We start from the raw sequence: 22,651 nt of genomic DNA on the forward strand, positions 1-22,651 counted from the left end.
TGTGCAGCTCATAACATCTAAATCACAAGAATGTGTGGTATTTAATACAGAAATGTGACAGGAAATACCATTTGTAGAATACTAAAACTAGATAAAAAAAAATCTGTGTTCAAATGATAAGGGTCTGTCAAGGCTAATTCCCCACAAAGGCCCCACAAGGATTCCAAAAATTAATACTGGCCACTCCAGGCTTGTATTAAACTCCCAAGGTTACAGCTTTTCTCTGACCTTGGATTGGTAGATGCTGCCACCACCCAAGTAGTGAGAGCCCAGGAAGGCGCCCTTGGGCATTCCTTCCTGTGGGGCACCCTCAAGCCCTTTCATCTCCCCTCCGGGGGAAGAGCTGAGAAAAAAAAAAAAAGGGAAATCAGCTGTTGCCACCAGCTAATTAAACAACGTGCGCACAAACCTCTTAAGACAGAAAAATCTAATTCTGTTCTTAAAAAAGGTAAATTTTATTAATAAAAGAAAAAAAAAAAGAAAATACATCTGGGAACTCAGGCTAGTGCTAGATTTTAAAAGAGCAACTACAAGGATTAAGCACCAAGAACAGATTTCTTGAGATCCAGCTTAAAGGTTACATGCAAAACAAAAGCCCCTGGGGTTAGCACAGAGGAATCCATAAGCCATAAAGAAATAAAAGGGATAAATCTAATTGCATCTTCCTAGACATTTCCTGATCTACTTACATATCTGGGGTTTTTAATGAGTAGTTTCTAGGTATGATACTGATGTTTTTTTTCATACCTGGCCCAAGCTTCTTACAGCATAGCTCTGCCCTGTCCGCCTTTCCCTGGGAGAACAGACAGACAGACAAAAGAAGAGTCTTTTCTCCATTTAAAAAAATTCTAGCCTTCCCATTAACTCTTTTGGGCAGGTGTCCATTCAATTCCTTTTACCTATGCATAGCAGTGAGACTTTTTAACCCTTTACGGGTAGAGCAATTAGAGAACAACTACTAAGAGGGATTTTATAGCTAACTGGCTGGGTGGGTGTCCATAAAAGGGAGCTGCCCCACCTTTCATTTGTCACATACATACCCCCAAATCACAGTCGGTGCTGGACAGCCTGGTTCAGGTCGGGTCCACACCGGCTGGGATTTCTTCCTGGAGGTTTAGGAAAACAGAGTTAATAAGATACATGCACCTCTAATTTTACTACTAATTACAGGAAGAACTAAACAGTATTTTCCACATTTTAAGGACTATAATGACTTAGAAAACAGGACATTTTTACGTCACTGATTCTGGGAAACCTTCCCGAGACAGTGCATCAGCCACGTTGTTAGAGACTCCTGATATGTGTTGTATCTCAAAATCCAAGTCTTGAAGAGCTAAACTCCACCAAAGAAGTTTTTTGTTAGTGTCTTTGACAGTGTGAAGCCCTTTTAGTGTAGCCTGTGCAGTACGCAGGTGGAAATGCCGTCCCCAAATGTACGGGTGTAGCTTCTCCACAGCATACACAATGGCGTAACATTCTTTTTCTGAGACAGACCAGTGGCTTTCCCTCTCAGAAAGTTTTTTGTTTCGAATTGTTGACCTGGTCCTTCCTGCATTAAAATTGCTCCTACACCATGCTTGGACACATCTCTGGTTACGATGAAAGGTTGGTCGAAGTCTGGGGCCCTTAATGCAGGGTTAGACGTAAGGGCTGCCTTAAGCTGGTTAAAGGCTTTTTGACACTTCTCAGACCATTCAACTGCATTTGGCTGTTTTTTCCTGGTTAGGTTGGTCAATGGGGTGGCAATTTGGCTGTAGAGTGGTACAAATCGTCTGTAATACCCAGCGAAGCCCAAGAAGGGTTTTTCAATTTAGGCACAGGGCAATTTTGAATAGCACTTACTTTAGCCTGTAGGGGGTTGATAGTTCCTTGACCCGCTTGCTGTCCAACGTACGTTACCCTGTTTAGCCCTATTTAACATTTTTTGGCCTTAATGGTTACTCCTGCCTCCCTTAAGCGCTGGAAGACAGCTTGAAGGTGTTCCAGGTGTTCTGCCCATGAATCTGAGAATACGGCCACATCATCAAGGTAGGCGACTGCAAATTCCCCAAATCCAGCCAGAAAGTTATCTACCAGTCTTTGGAAGGTGGCGGGTGCAGTCCAAAAGGGAGCACATTAAATCCATACAGCCCTACATGGGTGATGAAGGCTGACCTTTCCTTGGCTGGGTTATCCAGTGGCACTTGCCAGTACCCCTTAGTTAAATCTAAAGGCACATCTACACTTGCAAAGTTACAGCCCCAGCAGTTACAACACCGCTCAGAGAGCGCAGAATGGAAAACGCTGTTCACACTGATAGCTGCCTGCACAATAGCGTGTTCATACTTGCGGCACTAGCAGCACTATTCAGAGTGGTGCACTCTGGGCAGCTATCCCACATAGCACCTCTTTCTCTTTTTCAATAAAGACTTGTGGGAAGGCGGAGGGGGTCACAGGGCATCCTGGGTCCAGAACCAATGCCCCGTGATGCATTGTTCAAATCCCATCAATCCTTGTGCTTCTGTCCGCATTTGGCGCCATCTTTCAATGGTTTGTGTACTGCGCACCCTGATTCTTTTGGGCTCCAGGAATGGATGATAAAATCATAGAATATCAGGGTTGGAAGGGACCTCAGGGGGCCATCTAGTCCAACCCCCTGCTCAAAGCAGGACCAATCCCCAACTAAATCATCCCAGCCAGGGCTTTGTCAAGCTGACCTTAAAAACCTCTAATAACCTCCCTAGGTAACCCATTCCAGTTCTTCACCACCCTACTAGTGAAAAAGTTTTTCCTAATATCCAACCTAAACCTCCCCCACTGCAACTTGAGACCATTACTCCTTGTTCTATCATCTGGTATCAATGAGAACAGTCTAGATCCATCCTCTTTGGAACCCCCTTTCAGATAGTTGAAAGCAGCTATCAAATCCCCCCTCATTCTTCTCTTCTGCAGACTAAACAATCCCAGTTCCCTCAGCCTTTCCTCATAAGTCACGTGTTCCAGCCCCCTAATCATTTTTGCTGCCCTCCGCTGGACTCTTTCCAATTTTTCCACATCTTTCTTGTAGCGTGAGGCCCAAAACTGGACACCACTTCAGATGAGGCCTCACCAATGTTGAATAGAGGGGAATGATCACGTCCCTCCATCTATCGGCAATGCCCCTACTTACACAGCGCAAAATGCCATTAGCCTTCTTGGCAACAAGGGCACACTGTTGACTCATATCCAGCTTCTCGTCCACTGTAAACCCTAGGTCCTTTTCTGCAGAACTGCTGCCTAGCCATTTGGTCCCTAGTCTGTAGCAGTGCATGGGATTCTTCCGTCCTAAGTGCAGGACTCTGCTCTTGTCCTTGTTGAACCTCATTAGATTTCTTTTAGCCCAATCCTCTAATTTGTCTAGGTCCCTCTGTATCCTATCCCTATCACTCCTCCCAGTTTAGTGTTATCTGCAAACTTGCTGAGGTTGCAGTTCACGCCTTCCTCCAGATCATTAATGAAGATATTGAACAAAACCGGCCCCAGGACCAACCCTTGGGGCACTCTGCTTGATACCAGCTGCCAACTAGACATGGAGCCATTGATCACTACCTGTTGAGCCAGATGATCTAGCCAGCTTTCTATTCGCCTTATTCATCCAGCCCAGACTTCTTTAACTTGCTGGCAAGAATACTGTAGGAGACAGTTTCTAAAGCTTTGCTAAAGTCAAGGAATAACACGTCCACTTCTTTCCCCTCATCCACAGAGCCAGTTATCTCATCATAGAAGGCAATTAGATTAGTCAGGTATGACTTGCCCTTGGTGAATCCATGCTGACTGTTCCTGATCACTTTCCTCTCCTCTAAGTGCTTCAGAACTGATTCCTTGAGGACCTGCTCCATGATTTTTCCAGGGACTGAGGTGAGGCTGACTGGCCTGTAGTTCCCCGGACCCTCCTTCTTTCTTTTTTTAAAGATGGGCACTACATTAGCCTTTTCCCAGTCATAGAATCATAGAATATCAAGGTTGGAAGGGACCTCAGGAGGTCATCTAGTCCAACCCCCTGCTCAAAGCAGGAACAATCCCCAGACAGATTTTTACCCCAGTTCCCTAAATGGCCCCCTCATGGATTGAGCTCACAACCCTGGGTTTATCAGGCCAAAACTCAAACCACTAAGCTATCCCTCCCCCTGGGTCCATCCAGGACCTCCCCCAGTCGCCATGAGTTTTCAAAGATACTGGCCAATGCCTCTGCAATCACATCCATCAGCTCCTTTAGCACCCTTGGATGCAGCGCATCCAGCCCCATGTACTTGTGCTCGTCCAGCTTTTCTAAATAGTCCCGAACCACTTCTTTCTACACAGAGGGCTGGTCTCCTCCTCCCCATGCTGTGCTGCCCAGTGCAGTAGTCTAGGAGCTGACCTTGTTCGTGAAGACAGAGGCAAAAAAAGCACTGAGTACGTTGGCTTTTTCAACATCCTCTGTCACTAGGTTGCCTCCCTCATTCAGTAAGGGGCCCACACTTTCCTTGACTTGCTTCTTGTTGCTAACATACCTGAAGAAACTCTTCTTGTTACTCTTAACATCTCTTGCTAGCTGCAACTTTAAGTGTGGTTTGGCCTTCCTGATTTCACTCTTGCATGCCTGAGCAATATTTTTATACTCCTCCCTGGTTATTTGTCCAATCTTCCACTTCTTGTAAAATTCTTTTTTGTGTTTAAGATCAGCAAGGATTTCTCTGTTAAGCCAAGCTGGTCACCAGCCATATTTACTATTCTTTCTACACATCGGGATGGTTAGTTCCTGCAACCTCAATCCCAAACTGCTGACCAGTATGCTGCTCACTCTGACCAACATGTGAAGAGTGGCAGTAGAGTTATTCCTTAAACTACAAAGGCAACAGGAGTTCGATATTGATCTCGCCACGCGTATTAGCTACGACACGAGATTGCTTGTGGTATTCATGGAGGTGCTGACCACAGTGGAACACAGCTTTTGGGATCAAGAAACAAGCACTGAGTGGTGAGATCAAATCGTGATGCACGTCTGGGATGATGAGCAGTGGATGCAGAACTTTCGCATGATTAAAGCCCCATTCATGTGCCTGCGTGATGTGCTCACTCCAGCACTGCGGCGCAAGGACACAAGAATGAGAGCTGCCCTGTTGTTGGAGAAGCGCGTGGTGATAGCACTGTGGAAGCTGGGTACTCCACACTGCTACCGATCGGTTGCTAACCAGTTCAGAGTGGGAAAGTTGACTGTTGGAGTTGTGTTGATGGAAGTATGCAGGGTCATTAATCACATCCTGCTCCAAAAGACCATGACTCTGGGTAACATGCATGACATTGTGGATGGCTTTGCACAAATGGGTTTCCCTAACTGCAGAGGGGCGACAGATGGCACGCACATTCCAAGTCTGGCACCAGACCACCTAGCCACTGGTCAATGGTTCTCCAGGCACTTGGGGATCACCATGGGCGTTTTACAGACATTAACGCAGGCTGGTCCGGAAAGGTGCATGATGCATGCATCTTTTGGAATACTGGCCTGTTCAAGAAGCTGCAAGCAGGGACTTTCTTCCCAGACCAGGAGATCACCATAGGGGAAGTCGAAATGCCCATTGTGATCCTGGGAGACAGCGCCTACCCCTTAATGCCATGGCTCATGAAGCCATACACAGGGCAACTTAACAACAGCAACAAGCGGTTCAACAATAGGCTGAGCAAGTACAGAATGACTGTGGAGTGTGCAGTTGGCCGTTTAAAAGCCCACTGGCACTGCCTCTATCGGGAGCTGGACATGGCCGATGACAATATTCCTATGCTTATAGCCCCATGCTGTATGGTCCATAATATTTGTGAAGGGAAGGGGGAAAGCTTCACTCAGGGCTGGACTGCAGAGGCTCAGCGCCTGGAGGCTGAATTTGAACAGCCAGGGCTATTAGAGGGGCACAGCACGGGGCCATAAGGATCAGGGATGCCTTGAGGCAGCAATTTGAAGCTGAAAGCCACTAATCTTTGTTGCCATGCTTGGGATTGCAGTGCTTGTAATGCTAGGAAGTGATTGGTGCACATGATGCAAGAAGGGGCCTTAACATTATTGCATGTTGCTTTGGAGTGCTCTTTTTGCTTTCACTTAATAGAATAAAGATTGCTTTTAAATAAACACAATTCTTTTATTAAAAGACAACAACAGGAGGGAGAGTCAAATGAAAAATTTCATCAGCAGGGAGCGGGAGGAGGTACAGAAGAAGGGAAGTTCTCAAGAGGAGGAGGGGTCCCGGGACAGCTACAGATTTGTGTATGTCCAGGGATCATACACAACCTTCTCCTTTGGAGTACTATGCACCCGGTGCTGTACTTCAGCAGGGCCCACTGCAGATGGATGGGTGTTGAGTGCAGTGGGTACTGGGAGTCCACAGTGCTGGACTGTGAGGAGGGAGGAGTGGAATGCTGCAGGTAGAGAATGGAGCCAGGAGGTTGATAACAGTGTGTTGGTGGTGTGTGGGGGATGCATGAGAAACAGTTTTGTGACAGCAGCTGCAGGGAAGGGCGGGCACGGAGCTGCTCGGTTTGAAGAGCTAGTATTGCCTGGAGCATGTCCCCTTGGCGCTCCACAACTGTTAGGAGCCGCTCCATGGCTTCTTTCTGGTGTGCCATGTTCTCCTTTCGGTCCTTCTTCTAGCTGTCCCACCACTCCTTCAATTCCTGTTTCTCGGCAGCTGAGTGCATCATAACCTCATGCAGAAAGTCCTCCTTAGTTCTTCTTCGATGCTTTCTAATTCTGCGCAGCCGTTCTGCCGCTGATAAGGGAGGCTGGCTTCCCAAGGTCATCTCTGTGAAGTTTAAATGCAACGTTTTACAGAAGTAGTATTGTTTGCAACACAGACAACAGTGCTTCAAAACAGTGATTTAAAACACAGCCAGTACTCACACTCCTGTCACTAACTGGCTGACCCCAGGTGAGCACACATGAGCCACAAAACCCCCAAAATGCTGAGTAGCCACAGGGGCAGGGTAAATCACTCTTCCTGGACCCTGCTATACACTTGGCACATGGCTTTTGGGGAGAGCCAGCACTGTAGCGTGGGCCTGATAATAATTTCTGTCCCCAAACTTTCCACAGGAGGTGATCATTATGGAAGGTATCTCGCTGCTGATGGTGAGCAGGGAATCAAGGGAGGGTCTTCTCCAAGCCTGCGGCTTCCACCCTGGTGCCTATGCGGCTAGCCTGTGTGCAGCAATGGTCCCCCATCCCCCTCCGCCCCCATCACGGCAAAGTGGCGTGGGAAAGTTACTATTAATGGGGCAAGAAACAAAGCAGCTCTGCCAAAGAACCTGTGACAGTGGATTGCCCAGTATCTCCATGAGAGCTTCCTGGAGATCTCTGAGGGAGATTCCCACGAAGTGAGGGAGTCTATCAGCAGTCTGTTCCGCTGCTCAGACTAGGCATGCAGTGGGAGACAAGCCTGCTTTTTGCAACCCTCTGCCCCCATCAACTCGCTTCATCAATTCCCAAAATCAGATCCACTTACCAGGGGCCTCCTCTCCTGTTTGCGCTTTGCCAAGCTCCGACTGCTGTGACTGGCTAGGCCCTTCCATGGTAGGAAAGAGCTGACTACATACATCTCTGGCCTTCAAGTCATCCTCTGCCTCTGGGTCCCCCTCCCCTGATTTGTCCAAGATTTCCACCTCCTGGCTCGGTCCACTCTCGACTGGCACATGAGCCAACGAAGTATCCCCAGGGGCCTTCACAGTGGAGGTGGGATCGCCACCGAGTATCACATCCAGCTCCTTGTAGAACCGGCAGCTTGTGGGCGCAGCACTTGAGCAGCAGTTTGCGTCCCAGGCCTTGTGGTAGGCATTCCGCAGCTCCTTCACTTTTACCCTACACTGCAATGTGTCCTGGTCATGGCCCCTTTCTATCATGCATCGTGAAATCTGTTTGCTGGAACTGCACAGCTTCCTCTCCCCAAATGCCAATGAGGTCCTGCAGCTCGGCATTGCTCCAAGCGGGGGATTGCCTGGTGCGTGAAGCAGGTATGGCCACCTGGAAAGATGCGCTCAGACCACTGCCTGCATCACCGAGCAAATAGGAAGGGAACTTTCAAATTTACAAAGGAATGTAAGGGGTGGGGTTGACAGTTGGTCACCTAAGGACAGGGCAGTAGAGTTCAAACCGATGACCAGAGAAGCAAGAACAGGCATTGTGAGAAACTTCCCGGAGGCCAATCACTGTGCTGTAATTGCCACGGTGTCTACACTGGCACCGCAGGGCTGTAGCCCCGGCGCAGAAAGCTCTACGCCTCTCGTCGGGGTTGTTTTTTAATAGTGCTGCAACTGCGCAGTTTCTCCGCACTGAGTGGCTTGGCAGCATGTACACCTCAAAGCTGCTTTAGTGCTCAGAAACTTGCCAGAGCAGATGGGGCCTAAGGCAGAGATGAATTGGGCACGTCTCAGTTTTTCCAATAGCTCATCTGTGCGTAGCATTGGATAGTTCTCTGGGCGAGTTACAGCATTTAGCTTATGGCAGTCCATGCAAAAGTGGATTTCCCCATCTGATTTGGGAACCAGAACTACTGGAGAGGCCCATGCACTCTCAGAGGGGCAGATTACACCCATCTGTAACATGTCCTTGATCTTCCTTTTTATCGCGGTTTTCGCTTGTGGAGCCATCTAGTAGGGCTGGGCTCTAATTGGGCGAGCATCTGCTGTGTCAATGGAGTGGTACGCCCGTTCTGTCCGTCCTGGGCACGAAGCTGGTGCACAGCTCCTAGATTTGCTGTCGCTGCTTACGCCCAAGGGTTAAGGAAAGGCTCACCTTTTCTACGCCACCATTCCTTTTCCCTTCAAAGCAGACTCCTTCAGGCCACTCAGCATTGTCTCTCTCCTGGGCTGTAAGCTGGAGAACCTTGATTTCTGGGGAATAAAAGGGCTTTAGAGAGTTAACATGGTATACTTTAGGTTTTAGGGTAGGGTCCAGGAACGCTATGAGGTAATTAACAGCTCCCAGGCAATCTCGGACCACAAATGGCCCCTCCCACGATGCTTCCATCTTATTGGCCTGGAGCACTTTCAGGACGATGACTTGGTCACCTACTCTGAAGGAACGCTCTCTGGCATGTTTATCATATCAGACCTTTTGCTCTTGTTGAACATCCTGTAGGTTTTCTCAAGCAAGGGCTAGAGAGTCTTTGAGGGTGTTTTGCAGGTTGGTTACAAAGTCCAAAATGTTAGTTCCTGGAGAAGATGTAACCCTTCCCCCTCCATTGCTGCTTCACCAACTGTAATGGCTCCTTAACTTTGTAGCCATAAATGAGTTCAAAGAGTGAAAACCCTAAACTGGGATGTGGTACAGCCCTATAGGCAAAGAGCAACTGCTGCAACACTAGGACCCCATCATTGGAGTGCTTATTCATGAATTTACATATAATGGCCCCCAAAGTTCCATTAAACTTCTCCACTAGTCCATTTGTTTGATGGTGGTAAGGGGTGGCAATAAAGTGGGTCACCTCATGAGCTTTCCAAAGACGTTTCATGGTCGCTGACAAGGAAGTTAGTTCCCGAATCCGTAAGGATGTTGGAGGTCCAACCTACCCTGGCAAAAATGTCTGCTAATGCCTGGCTCACACTTTTAGCCCTAGTGTTGCTTAGAGCTACTGCTTCCGGCCATCAGGTGGCAAAACCCATGAAGGTCAGTATGTACAGCTTTCCTCTTGGTGTGTTCTTAGGGAAAGGACCCAGAATATCCACAGCTACCCGCTGAAATGGAACCTCAATTATGGGGAGTGGATGGAGAACGGCCCTGACCTGGTCTTGGGGCTTTCCCACACTCTGGCACACCTCACGAGACCGGACATAGGTAGAAACATCCTTGCCCATTCCCTCCCAGTGGAATGACTACCCCAACCGGTCCTTGGTCCTGTTCACCCCAGCATGGCCACTAAGTTGATCGTGGTCTAAGCTCAAGAGCTTTTCCCTATACTTAGTTGAAACTACCAACTGTCTCTGAGGATGCCAGTCCCCCTTGTGCCCACCAGAAAGGGTTTCCTTGTATAAGAGTCCTCCTCCTACAACAAACTTGGACCTATTAGAAGAGCTGAGAGGCAGTGGGTCGATCCGTGCCACCTTCCAAGCTCCCTTGAGGCTTTCATCCACTTCCTGTTCTGCCTGGAACTGCTCCCTCGATGCTGGAGACATTAGTTCCTTGCTGGGTTTTGGACTTGGGCTTAGTCCCACTGGAAGCAATGCAGGTGATGGGAGTTTCTCCATTGATTGTGAACTGCTCTTTCCTGTTGCACTAGGTTGTATTTCAGGTTCCAGTTGAACTTCTTGCGCCGGTTTAGCTGCTGCTGCAGGTGTGGGCTCTGTGGCGCCCTTTGGTGCTGGCTCCCCTGACTCTGGTAGGGTTGCAAGCATGGGCTCTGGTGCTGACTGCTCTGCCAGTTCCAATCCTTGGGCTGGGTCCCAGAAACTGGATTTACAACCGCTGCCATAGATTTTGGTCTGGGGGTCTGTTCCACCACTTCTGGCTGGGTCCCTGGGCCTGTGATATCAGGGGACACAGACTGGGTCCTTGTGGGAGGCTTAGGAATGGAGTTAAGTGTGGAGGCCTGTTTAGCCTGGCTGCGGGTGACCATCCCCACCCTTTTTGTTAGCCTCACATGGTTGGCTAAGTCTTCTCCCAGCAGCATGGGAAAGAGATAATCGTCATAGACTGCAAAAGTCCATATTCCTGACCAGCCCTTGTACTGGACAGGCAAGTTGGCTGTAGGCAAGTTAAAAGAGTTGGCCTTAAAGAGTTGCACTGTCACTTGGGCCTCTGGGTCGATGATTTTGGGGTCCAACGGGGATTGGTGGATAGCTGACACCTGTGCTCCAGTGTCTCTCCACGCAGTAATCTTCCTCCCGCCCACACTCACAGTTTCCCTTCACTCTGGGGGTATTTGCAAGGCATCTGGGCCTGAAGGCTCTTGGTGGGATCCCAGGGTGATAAGCTGCAGTAAGCTGGTGCTCTTGGGGTTGTTGGCCTTCACGTGCCCCAGCTCATTACATTTAAAGCATCACCCAGCTGACTGTGGGCTGGGGCGAGGTGGGTGGTTGGAAAGTAGGGGGTTGGGACGAGAGGGCATCTGGGGTCTCCTTGGCTGTGTGGAGGACTCCTCCTTGCGATGTGGCGGATTGGGCTCACTCCAATGGTGGGGTGTCATTTCGGGTTGCCCCTTCTGGTATCCCCACCAACTGCTATTAGCTTTCTTCTCCTCCACCATCTCCACCCATTTGGCTCTGATCTCCACTGCCTTGATTACAGTTTTGGGCTTCCCATCTAGGATGTACCTTTCTATTTCCTCATGAACACCCTCTAAGAACTGTTCCATTTGTATTAGGAGAGACAGATCTTCCAGAGACTTAACATTTGCTCCTGATATCCAGGCATCCAAATTTTTTACAATGAGATGGCTAGAATGGGTAGGCGTGTTGGGAAAATGACACGTCTGGGTTCCACCTTAGGGCTCTGAACCGCTGACGGGAATGCTCGAGTGTTAGCCCCCATCCAAATTCTGGCCTTTTGTTTAAAAAGTTCATACTTGTTCATGTGTTCTTTAGGCATTTCAGCTGCCACCTCTGCTAAGGGTCCACTGAGTTGTGGCCTCAGCTCCACCATACACTGGTCTGTATGGATGTCCTACCCAAGGCAGGCCCTTTCAAAATTTTCGAAGAAGGCCTCTATATCATCGCCTACCTTGTATGTGGGGAATTTCTTGGAATGGGGAGCAGTACCTGGAGGAAGACTGTTAGAGCTAACTGGTTGACCCAGCTTAGCCCTTTCCAGCTCTAAGCACTTCAGCTCCATTTCCGCTTCTAAGTGCTTCGCCTCTCTCCTCTCCTCCACCTCGAAGCACTTCTCCTCCACTTCCGTCTCCAAGCGCTTCACCTATCTCCTCTCCTCCACCTCCAAGTGCTTCGCCTCTGCTTCCACCTCCAAGCGCTTCACCTCTTTCCTCTCCTTCACCTCCAAGCGCTTCGCCTCCACTTCCGCCTCCAAGCACTTCATCTGTAGGAAGAAATTCCTGTCTTCCGCAATTAGGACTAGGTCTGGCTTAAGGACATCCCTCCATCTTGGCATCTGGAGTTGGGGAGGGCTGACCATTCGCTCTGGGGAAATCTCCGTTCCCCCGTTCCCTCACTGCATTTCTGTCATGGAGCTGGATGTCTGGGCTTGACTTGGGTCTGTCTTCTCTGTGGCATGCCGCTTTGGGAAGGCTGGTTGCTCTAGGGTTTCGGTGCCTGACTGCAACCTCATGCACAGGGCTGACCTACTCTAGCCTAGCCATATCCTTGTCACAAAGCTAGAAAAAAAAATAAACTGCTTGTTGGACTCCCTGGCTTTTCAGACTGAACCTTTTGGGTGCCTGTTCCCCTTCAGGCAGCAAAGAAAAGAAAAGAAAAGAAAGAAAAAATATTCCCTGGCTTTGCAGGCTGCCAAAAGGAAAAATGTGACCTTTTAAAACCCTGATGTCTGTGCTTGTGGTTCAAAATGATCCCATCTATACCACCATGTCAAGGCTAATTCCCCCCTCTGGCACGTCGAGTGCAGAACGTGGGGGCCCGCAAGGATTCTAAAAATTAATACTGGCCACTCCAGGCTTGTATTAAACTCCCAAGGTTACAGCTTTTCTCTGGCCTTGGATTGGTAGATGCTGCCACCACCCAAGTGCAGAACCCTTTGAGAGTCCAGGAAGGGAAATCAGCTGTTGCCACCAGCTAATTAAACAACATGTGCACAAACCTCTTAAGACACAAAAATCTAATTCTGTTCTTTAAAAAGGCAAAATTTATTAATAAAAAAAAGAAAGAAAATACATCTGAGAACTCAGGCTAGTGCTAGATTTTAAAAGAGCAACTACAAGGATTAAGCATCAAGAACAGATTTCTTGAGGTCCAGCTTAAAAGTTACAAACAAAACAAAAGCCCCTGGGGTTAGCACAGACGAATCCATAAGCCATAAAGAAATAAAAGGGATAAACTTAATTGCGTCTTCCTAGACATTTCCTGATCTATTTACATATCTGGGGTTTTAAATGAGTAGTTTCTAGGTATGATACTGATGATTTTTTTCATACCTGGCCCAAGCTTCTTACAGCATAGCTCTGCCCTGTCCACCTCTCCCTGGGAGAACAGACAGACAGACAAACAAAAGGAGAGTCTTTTCTCCATTTTAAAAAATTCTAGCCTTCCCATTGGCTCTTTTGGGCAGGTGTCCATTCACTTCCTTTTACCTATGCATAGCAGTGAGACTTTTTAACCCTTTACAGGTAGAGCAATTAGAGAACAGCTACTAAGAGGGATTTTATAGCTACTGGCTGGTTGGGTGTCCATAAAAGGGAGCTCCCCCCCACCCTTCATTTAGCACAGGGCCTAACTTAAATACATTAACATAAGTTTACTCAGAGGTTGTAACTCATTCTTCACTCACCCCACTCAACCCAAGTAAATCCTTAGTTTTATCAGATTGACTCCAACCTGTAGCATTTTCTGAATAATTGTTGTAATTTAATTTTTTGGTTTTTAATATTATTAAAACAGAAAAAAAGGGAATGATACTTGACATCCTGGATGGTATGATGACATTATTAGAGGCTGGGCTTTATACAGGGTGATCCTGTTGTCCTCTCAGTAGCTAGGAGCGTGAAAGAGGGTTTTGCAGGATAGAATAAGAAAACAAGCAGCATAAGGGCTCTATCTCAGCAATGCATTTTAAAGCATATACTACAAGAAGTGTTAGATTCTTTCTAGAAGCAGAACTAAGCTTCAGATTTTGGTTTCATATCCAAACTTCCCCAAAACATAAGGGTATTTGGTCTTCAATATTCTGGTTCTGGATCCATTTCAAGTTCTTTGAGATATTTCATTCTCAACCCCAACTTTTTAAGTTTCATTTGGACCATAAAAATATATTCCAGTGAAGTATATTGTAAGTCCTTGGGCAGATAATGGTTAATATATCATGCACATTTTCCTCCTCACTTTTCAAAACCTAATAATCCTTGGTCCTGATTGGAGGGTACACTGTGCTAAACACACAAACGATTTCAGGGCTCCACATAAGATTTTGGACCACATTCTGAATCTGGCTCATGAGTTGAGGTGTCACCCAGGCCAAACCGCTTAGTTTCTTTGGTATTATAAAAAAACCTAAAATAGAAAGACTAAGCACCAGATTCTAAGCTTGTCTCATGGGTTGCTGATCTCCTAATGAAGGACATCTGTCTGGTGTATGTGCTGATTCTCTGAGATGTGTAAGGAGCCTCTAGTATTGACCATCAGATTTTGCTGACTCACGTGTGCAGCCTGGCTCAACTGTGTGATATTGCTCAGTAGTGGTTCAGAACTTTTCTATCAAAGTAGTCTAAACTTATTATTTTTGTGTAGTTGCTCATCTTCCAGAGGGGTTTATCATATGGGGTTCTGTAAGGCTCCATACTATCACCACTGTCATTCAACACATGCATAAAGCTGGGAGTGGGGGAGGGACTGCAAGGTGATTTAGGCTGCATACAAAATATGAATGACACTTAGATTTGTGTTTCATTTTCATCAGGCCCTCTTGCCACCATTTCCATGTCTACTCAGTGCCTACCTAAGAGTGGAACTGGGAGGAGAGCAAGTTGACAAACTCAGGATAAAACAAAAGAGATGCTAGCATACTCAGTCGTATAAGCAAGGCAGCTCTTGCCCCTGTTATTGAGATGATTTTCCATCCTTTGCACAAGTGTTTCACAATTTAGGGGTGCTCTTGGATCCTCTGTTGCTTCTAAAATCACAAGTGACATCAGTGGAAATACTCCTCAGCCTCCAGGCCTGGGAAATACTCATATCCTTTTCTACTGGCTCTGAACCTGGAAGTAGTAGTCCATGCCTTTGTCACTTTAAGACTAGATTATTTCAACAGGCAGACAGCTGTACTACTGTACATGGGGCTATAGCTGATGCAGAGTACAGTTGCTGTGTGACCATGCTAGCTGATGGAAAGATGTGATAACAGTTCTTCAGAAATTCTCCAAAACTGTACTATCTGCTCACTCAAAGATGTAGTTCAAGTTACTGACTTTGGTCTATAAAGCATGAGATGGTTTGGTCCCAGCTATCTGAGTGACTAGCCCTCACCCTGTACTCCACCACAGCGGTTGACATCAGCTGACATATCAAGCTAAAATCCCCAGATTTAAACATGAAGCGGCTGGTGGGTTGGCATCCTCTGCTCTGAAATTAGCTCTCCCTGCTGGTGCAACAGAGCCCAAGTTTACTCGCCTTCAGGACTCAGTAAAAGGACATCTCTTCTTTAGGGATTTTTTTATGAAGGGTAAGAATAAGTGGCTAATGGGGAATTGGTTTTTTGAAGGGAATGATGTACACCCTGATCCCTCAAAGCATAGAAATGTATGACAATATGTGTTTATTAAATTGTATTCATATGTCCCAAGTTCTAGTGAAATACATATTTTATAAATCTAAATACATACATATATAATATATACAAGTACATACTGCATGCTTGCCAGTTTTAGATTTTTCTGTGCATGAATAACTCAAATTACTTCAAGATGAAAAAAAGGAAATTTGGCAAAAGATATGCACTTATTTTTAGATGTATAAAAATGCCCCCATTGAAGTATCTGAACGCCTATGCAAAATAATAATAAAAACATTACTTGACAAAAACAGTTCAATAACTCCCTCCAAACAAGCTTAATTTATCTCACCAGCTATTCTAACTCCAAACATTGAGCTGACAGATGCAAATTGCTGGCCTTCCTCGTCCATGGATCTTTTACTCCTGAGGGAATTCTGCACCAAAAAAATTAAAATTCTGCACCAAAAAATTAAAAATGATACACATAGTATTTTAAAATTCTGCAAATTTTATTTGTCAATAAATATGGTTCCAGCATGGCAGTGGGGAGCCCGGGCCATTGGCTGCATTGTGGTGGGAGATCACCCTGAAGCCCCCACCTCCCCCAGTACAGGGACTCGGCAGTGAGGCTGCACCTGACCCTGACAGTGCAAGGGCTGGGCCTGCCCAGAAACACCCCAGGGCCCTGCCCCTCTGCGTCAGGTGCACCAGGTGTGGGTGGGCAGGCTCAGCCCGGCAGGATCCAAGTTTGGGGGGATCCAGGTGTGGAGTCAGAGGTTTCTGTGTGGGGCAATCTGGGTGTGGGCAGCTCAGTGTGAGATCTGGGGGCAGTGGCATGTAACCCCTGTGCCCCCCATGCCTCGCCTCTGTTTGGAGGGGGGAAATCCCTCCCAAAAAACTGCACCTATGGTCGCCCCTCACGCGGCTTCCCTGCCATTTTCTGCAGGGAAACACAGGAAATCTGCATGGGGCCATTTTCTGTGGGTGCGCAGTCACGCAGAATCCCCCCAGGAGTAATCTTTGCAGATTACATTCTGCAAGATGCTAATCATTTACAGAGAAATTTCCTTGCCATTTTTCAGTCTTAACCTCATTATTTTACATTTCCCTAAGTTAAATTGCAAAAGGCACCTTACAGCGCATGTACCCATTGTCAAGACCCTCTGTATCCACTCTGCCTCCTCCCCATTTGGAGTCACTGGCAAACCTATACAACATGCTGCATACCAATGGACATCCATGGCATTACTGGAGAGAGTAACATTTTCAGCCCAGTCTTTACCAAGCCTCCATTTTTGCATGTGTAAATAATTGTATTGTATCTTTGGGTTTGGTCACTCACATCTCAGTTCTTGATTGCTGAAGTACTAATCATAAAATTTGACATCCAAGTGATCTAAATTGCAAATGTAAAAAACTGTGGGTGAAAAACTGCATCAGAAATTTATACCCACCAAAGCAGATTAAGCATACCACTATTTCCCTCTTGCCTAATTTGTAACCATTGTCACCAATGACCTATATTAACAAGATTTTTAGCATGTACTGCTTTGGTCCTGCTTTGAGCACGGGGTTGGACTAGATGATCTCCTGATGTCCCTTCCAACCCTGATATTCTATATTCTAAATAGTATGTTAGTTGCAAAACTGCAGCAATACTGTGTGTGGTAAAAGCTATTCCATAATGACACCACATGAGTTGTTATGGTTTATTATACATAAATTTAGACAATTCTTAAAACACTATTTTGCTATAAACAGTAATAGTTTCAAAACAGAGTACAACCTCTCCTTAATTTAAGTATTGCAGAGCATATAGCTGTAAATTACCATAATGCAGTGGTTCTCAAACTTTTTTTTTTTGCAGGCCACTTGAAAATTGCTGAGGGTCTCGGCAGACCACTTAATGATCTTTCCAAATGTTGTTTGTACCATTAGCTAACTATTGTAAAGCACTTTGGATAAAAGCGCTATATAAAAAAAACCCATCATAATAATTAATGTTTTTTTGTTCTACAAATAAAAGCCCACAACTCATATTTTAATATCAGTAGTCTTACCTTTCTAATGCGATGGATGTGCCCTCTCTCCCTCACCACGGCAGCCACAGAGCTGAGGCTGGGAAGGAGGGGGGGGGGTCTCTCTCTCTCTCCCCCATTACCAGCAGCCCCTTAGAACTAATCTAAAACTGTTAAGGCTATAAACAGTCACGAAATTCACATGGAATGGGAAGTATACAAGAATATCTCAAAAGGTAATACATAGAAATTAGTAATCTACAGTCAGATTCCCATCTATAATATCTATCTTTTTCTTTCTAGCTGCTGCTGAAGTAGGCCTCTCATTCTCAGAAGAAACATCACTTCTTTTAGTTTACAACAGAAAGAGATGAGATACTCCCCTTTGGCTTACATCAAAGTTTACTGTATTGAAAACAGTTGCCATGTTTGCTATGGAATAATCACACAGAACACTGCCTGGTGTGCTTTGAAAAAAATATTTTCCTGTTTCTGAGTCCAATCTATTAGGCTTCCCCTAACACTCAGATCTGAAGTAATTTCAAAATTTACCTCAAAAGGAAAATAAACTCACCTCATCAATAATAAGCAAAAATTTAGACTGGAGAGTCTATGTATGAAATATGATTTAATCTGGTCTCCTTTCAATGCCATATGATCAATGAGACACTTTATTAAACTTGTTGGTGTCACTAGGCATAAATCTAGGTAACTAGGTAACTCGGGAGGGTGGAAGACCACAAGTGTCAATGAAGCCTTTCTGCACTAGGCCTGAATGAACCAAAGTTATTCCATGTCTAATCAAAGCCCGTCCATGTTTGAACTTTAATCGACCTAACAGGCCAGCAACAGAGAATGGTTATCAGTTGCAACACCTGTACCAGAAGGTAATAATGAGGCCTGCTATAATGAGGCCTGCTTGCTCCTGGCTAAGGGGCAAAATAACAGATCAAAGAAAGTAAGACTAGATAACGGTTCACAGAAGAGTTACTAATGAGCTAAATTGTTAGATGCCAAGTATGACTTAACTGCTTAATGTAATTGCTATTGCAAAGTGCTACATGGGAATGAAAGGTGGGGAGAGAGGGGGAGTGGGGGGGGGGATAGAAAAAGCTTAGCTAAAGTTATGTATAAAAAGAGAAAAGCTGTTTCAGCTGTGTGCTTGATTTGAGACGTGTCTGTCTCCTAGTATCATGCTTTGAGATCTCAAATAAACTTTGTCTGCTTCTCCATCTTGGTGTGTTTATTGGAGCGAAGCACACTGGGCAACGAACCACTGTTGCTGTCCTCGGGCATTCTGTGCCGGCAACAAACTGATGCTATGGCATGCATTAGAATGTTACAGGCCTTGACCCAGAAGATTTTGCAGAGTTTAACATCAGAAATACAATTTACAGAAATATCTAATACAGTATTTAAAGAATATTAGATAGGCAGCCACCGTTAAGCACTACATTTTGAGGCATGAGGATGGAGAAGTGCTGGTAGATGCTGAGTCTTGCAAAAACCCTCCTCTACTTCAGCAGCCCACATCCCAAGTGTGAGCTGCAAAGGGATATGGGAGGCTGGAAGATGAGCTTCCACTCCTCGTAAAGGGAAACACTCACTTTATTGATGTGGAGGAAACTAAAAAGTTATCTGTCTAGGACCCCAGTTCACATCTGTTAACTGTCCATAGTCCAGTTTTTAGGCACATTATAAAATTCATATAAAGCAATTAAAAAAAGGGTCTGCACCCATAGATCATACATGAAAATAAAACACAGACCTGTTTTCTATCTCCTTAACACCAAACAAAATTTCTCAACTCAGTCTTTCCAAGTCCATCTCTCCCAAAGAAAAGCCTATGGAAACAGGTAGGTCATGCAGCCTATCCTGAAGGTTACAAAATTGGTAAAAAAAAAAAAGAAGGAAAAAAAAATCTCAGACCCAGGTATACTTATGACTGACTCTTGGTAAGAAAAATATACATAAGGCTAATACCATAACAGCTGTTCTCAAACTATGGAGCAGGCCTCCCAAGGGAGGCACGGGAATGGATCAAGAGAGGTGTGAGCTTTATGCCTTTTTTTTTTTTTTTTTTTTAAGAAGAGCTCTAGCTGTGAGTCCTGGGTGGCTGGGGCTCATGAAGAAGGACGATGCACACCCAGAAGGCAGGAGATAAAGGGAATAGCTGAATCCCCTTCATCTGGCCTCGGGCTTGCCTTCATCCCCCACACAATCCCTCACCAGGAGGCAGCCCAGGCTCTGGCTCGCCTTCCTTCTCCCCACTCCCCCATCCCTCACTTGGAAGCGGCAAGGCTCCAGCTGTCAGCTCCAGGGTGGCAGCAGGAGCACAGAAGTAAGGGTGGCAATGGGATGCTAAGTCTGCTGTGAAAAGTGACATTGATGAATATCACTTTTCACATTGCAACCCTTACTTGTATGCTGCTGCTGGCATGGAGCTGCCTTCAGAGCTGGGCACCCAGCCAGCAGCTGCTGCTGCTGCTCTCCATTTGCCTTCAGAGCTAGGTGGCGGTATATGTATTTGTGGGGGTGGAGGGGGCGTAAACGACTACACAAAGAAGGGAGGCCCTTCAAATATGTTTGAGAACCACTGCCAATATAATAATATGTGTATCATTAAAACTAACTAGGAGAATGACTAGCTGATGGTACAAGACCAAATATTTCTCTCTCTCTCTCTGCTCCTTAGATTCCTTCCAAGTTCTTGACCAGTGGTACTGAATCCCAAAATGCTATAATAGGCATCCTCTCTGTAGAGAGGAAATATAGAAGATATTTCTCCCAACCAGATCTTGAAATTATATTATTCTTTTTTTATAGCCCAAAATGAATAACTGTTGGACTGCCTATTTTAAACATAAGTGTTATATCTTCTGATAGCCTTCTTTAGGATCCCTTGACTAAATTGTACATCTCTGGACTTGAGATTTATAACTTAGAAGCAAATGAGGCGGGATGTATCCATGGTATCTAGGGCTGTCAAATGATTAAAAAAATTAATCGTGATTAATAGCACAATTAAAAAAAGTAATCATGATTAATCACACTGTTGAACAATAATAGAATACAATTTAAATATTTTTGATGTTATAACACAGAATACAAAGTATACAGTGCTCACTTTATATTTATTTTTGATTACAAGTATTGCCACTGTAAAAAACAAAAGAAATAGTATTTTTCAATTCACCTAATACAAGTACTGTAGTGCAATCTCTTTATCATGAAAGTTGAACTTACAAATGTAGAATTATATACAGAAAATAACTGCATTCAAAAATAAAACAATGTAAAACTTTAGAGCCTACAAGTCCACTCAGTCCTATTTCTTGTTCAGCCAATCACTCAGATAAACAAATGTGTTTACATTTGCTGCCCACTTCTTGTTCACAATGTGATGATGTCACCTGGTACAAAATACCACCTGGGACACTGCTGGTACTTTTCCACTGAAGGGGCGGTAGGAATCAAACAGGGAAACAAAAGATTCCCACATTATATAAATCCTATGTAAGGCTGGAGAGTGAGTTAATTAAGGTAATCAGTTCTCCACTGAATCCCCGCCCAGGATGACTGCTGTAAACACCTAAAAGACTGATCTGGGGACTTGCTGACAAAACATGAATCTTCCGAAAAGAGCTCTGTGGTTCAGAGCCAACACTATTTTCTATTGACTTTAATGTGAGAAGAATTAGGCCCTATCTGATCAGCCCCTAAAAATGATTGTCCTCATTAACTTACACCTCTCAGATAGAGAAACTCTTTTTTCTAGAGGGAAAAGAAATGTGTAATCAAATCTGCAGTCATTATGTTAATTGAGACTATGTTGGAGTTTCATTCTATTCCCTCTGTTATGTTCCACAAAGCACTGACCTCTAAGACTCACTGTTTTATTTATGTTTAGTATGTAGTCAAATAAAATATGTAAATTGTCTTTAATTCACCTTCTCATACAAATATATGTTTCTCTCCCTTATATAATACTCCTCTCTGCTGGATCTGTCTTTCTTGTATAAATAAAATTCTTCAGTTAAAAAACACAGTTGAGGAAAAAAGCACACATAATGAGGATGAGGTTGCTATTCTTCTCAGCATGGAAAAGAATTTCTAAGTATTCTTTAAAGTGTGTTCATTCCACAGTTTAATGAGTTCTAGTTTGCATCTTTTCAAACACACTACTCCTCAGCGTTACCATAGACAGAGAAGAGTTTTACATGAACTGTTCATTGGCACCAGGTGATGTTTTACTTTGTAGAAACTTAAAGAACCTCACTGCACTTTGGCCACTATCAGAAGACAGAATACTGGGCTAGATGGACCTGTGGTCTGACCCAGTATGGCCATTCTTAACATGCTTCCTGTAGAGAAAAACTCTTTTTATTTATAATATTGTTCTATTTAGGCCATTAAGCTAATGTAATGCTTTTGAACCTAATGAAGTAATTTTAAACTTAGTTTAGAAAACATGTTAGCACTGCAAATGTAGTTTCGCCATATAGGACTCTGTTCATCTTATTGTTAAAAAGGACACTAGCAGATAGTTTAGCCCACAAAATTAGTTGTTTCTTTGAGAGGGTGGGGGAGAGTTTTATAATACCAAGTAGTAAAAATTAGTCATGTGGGGCTTCTTTTTTTTTGTTTTTAACCTCAACAGATTATTTCATAGATTCCAAGGCAAGAAGGGACCACTGTGATCATCAACTCTGACATCATAAATATTACAGGCCACAAAATTTCCCCAATTAATTCCTAGAGCAGATCTTTTAGAAAAACATCCAATCTTGATTTTAAAATTGTCAGTGATGGAGAATCCACCATGACCCTTGATAAGTTATTCCAAAGGTTAATTATTGTTAAAAATTTACACCCTATTTCAGGTCTGAGTTTGTCTAGCTTCAGCTTCCAGTCATGGGATCATGTAATACCTTTCTCTGTTAGACTGAAAAGCCCATTATTAAATATTTGTTCCCCATATAGGTACTTACAGACTAATCAAGTCACCCCTTAACCTTCTCCTTGTTAAGATAAATAGATTGAGCTCCCAGTCTATTGCTATAAGGAATATTTTCTAATCCTTTAATCATTCTCATCACTCTTCTTTGAACCCTCTCCAATTTATCAACGTCCTTCTTAAGTAGTGGGTACCAGGACACAGTATACCAGCAATATAACCTCTCTACTGCTACTCGAGATAGCCCTTTTGGCACCAGTCACACTGCGAGCTTATGTACAGCTGCTTATCCACTGTGACCCCCAA

The 22,651-nt window shown here is 44.8% G+C and overlaps 1 protein-coding gene across 5 annotated transcripts in view; it reads right to left on the minus strand.

Annotated features, from left to right (window-relative positions):
- The window catches only part of STON1 (stonin 1), a 66,116-nt gene that overhangs the window by 25,923 nt on the left and 17,542 nt on the right, over window positions 1-22,651 (minus strand). For 3 of the 5 annotated variants that reach the window (XM_045009445.1, XM_045009442.1, XM_045009444.1), the window contains exon 2: window positions 1,041-1,106. The exons of 1 other annotated variant lie outside the window; for it this stretch is intronic. Coding sequence is in view for 1 of the 4 variants with exons in the window: in XM_045009446.1 (XP_044865381.1) it covers window positions 6,637-6,791; window positions 7,491-7,959 (624 nt within the window). In the remaining 3 variants the exon portion in view is untranslated. Of the gene's footprint in view, window positions 1-1,040; window positions 1,107-6,156; window positions 6,792-7,490; window positions 8,875-22,651 lie in introns of those variants that run through there. One more of the 5 variants, XM_045009446.1, reaches the window with a different exon arrangement.

Source organism: Mauremys mutica, chromosome 3 (assembly GCF_020497125.1).
Source record: "Mauremys mutica isolate MM-2020 ecotype Southern chromosome 3, ASM2049712v1, whole genome shotgun sequence".
Lineage (NCBI taxonomy): Eukaryota > Metazoa > Chordata > Testudines > Geoemydidae > Mauremys > Mauremys mutica.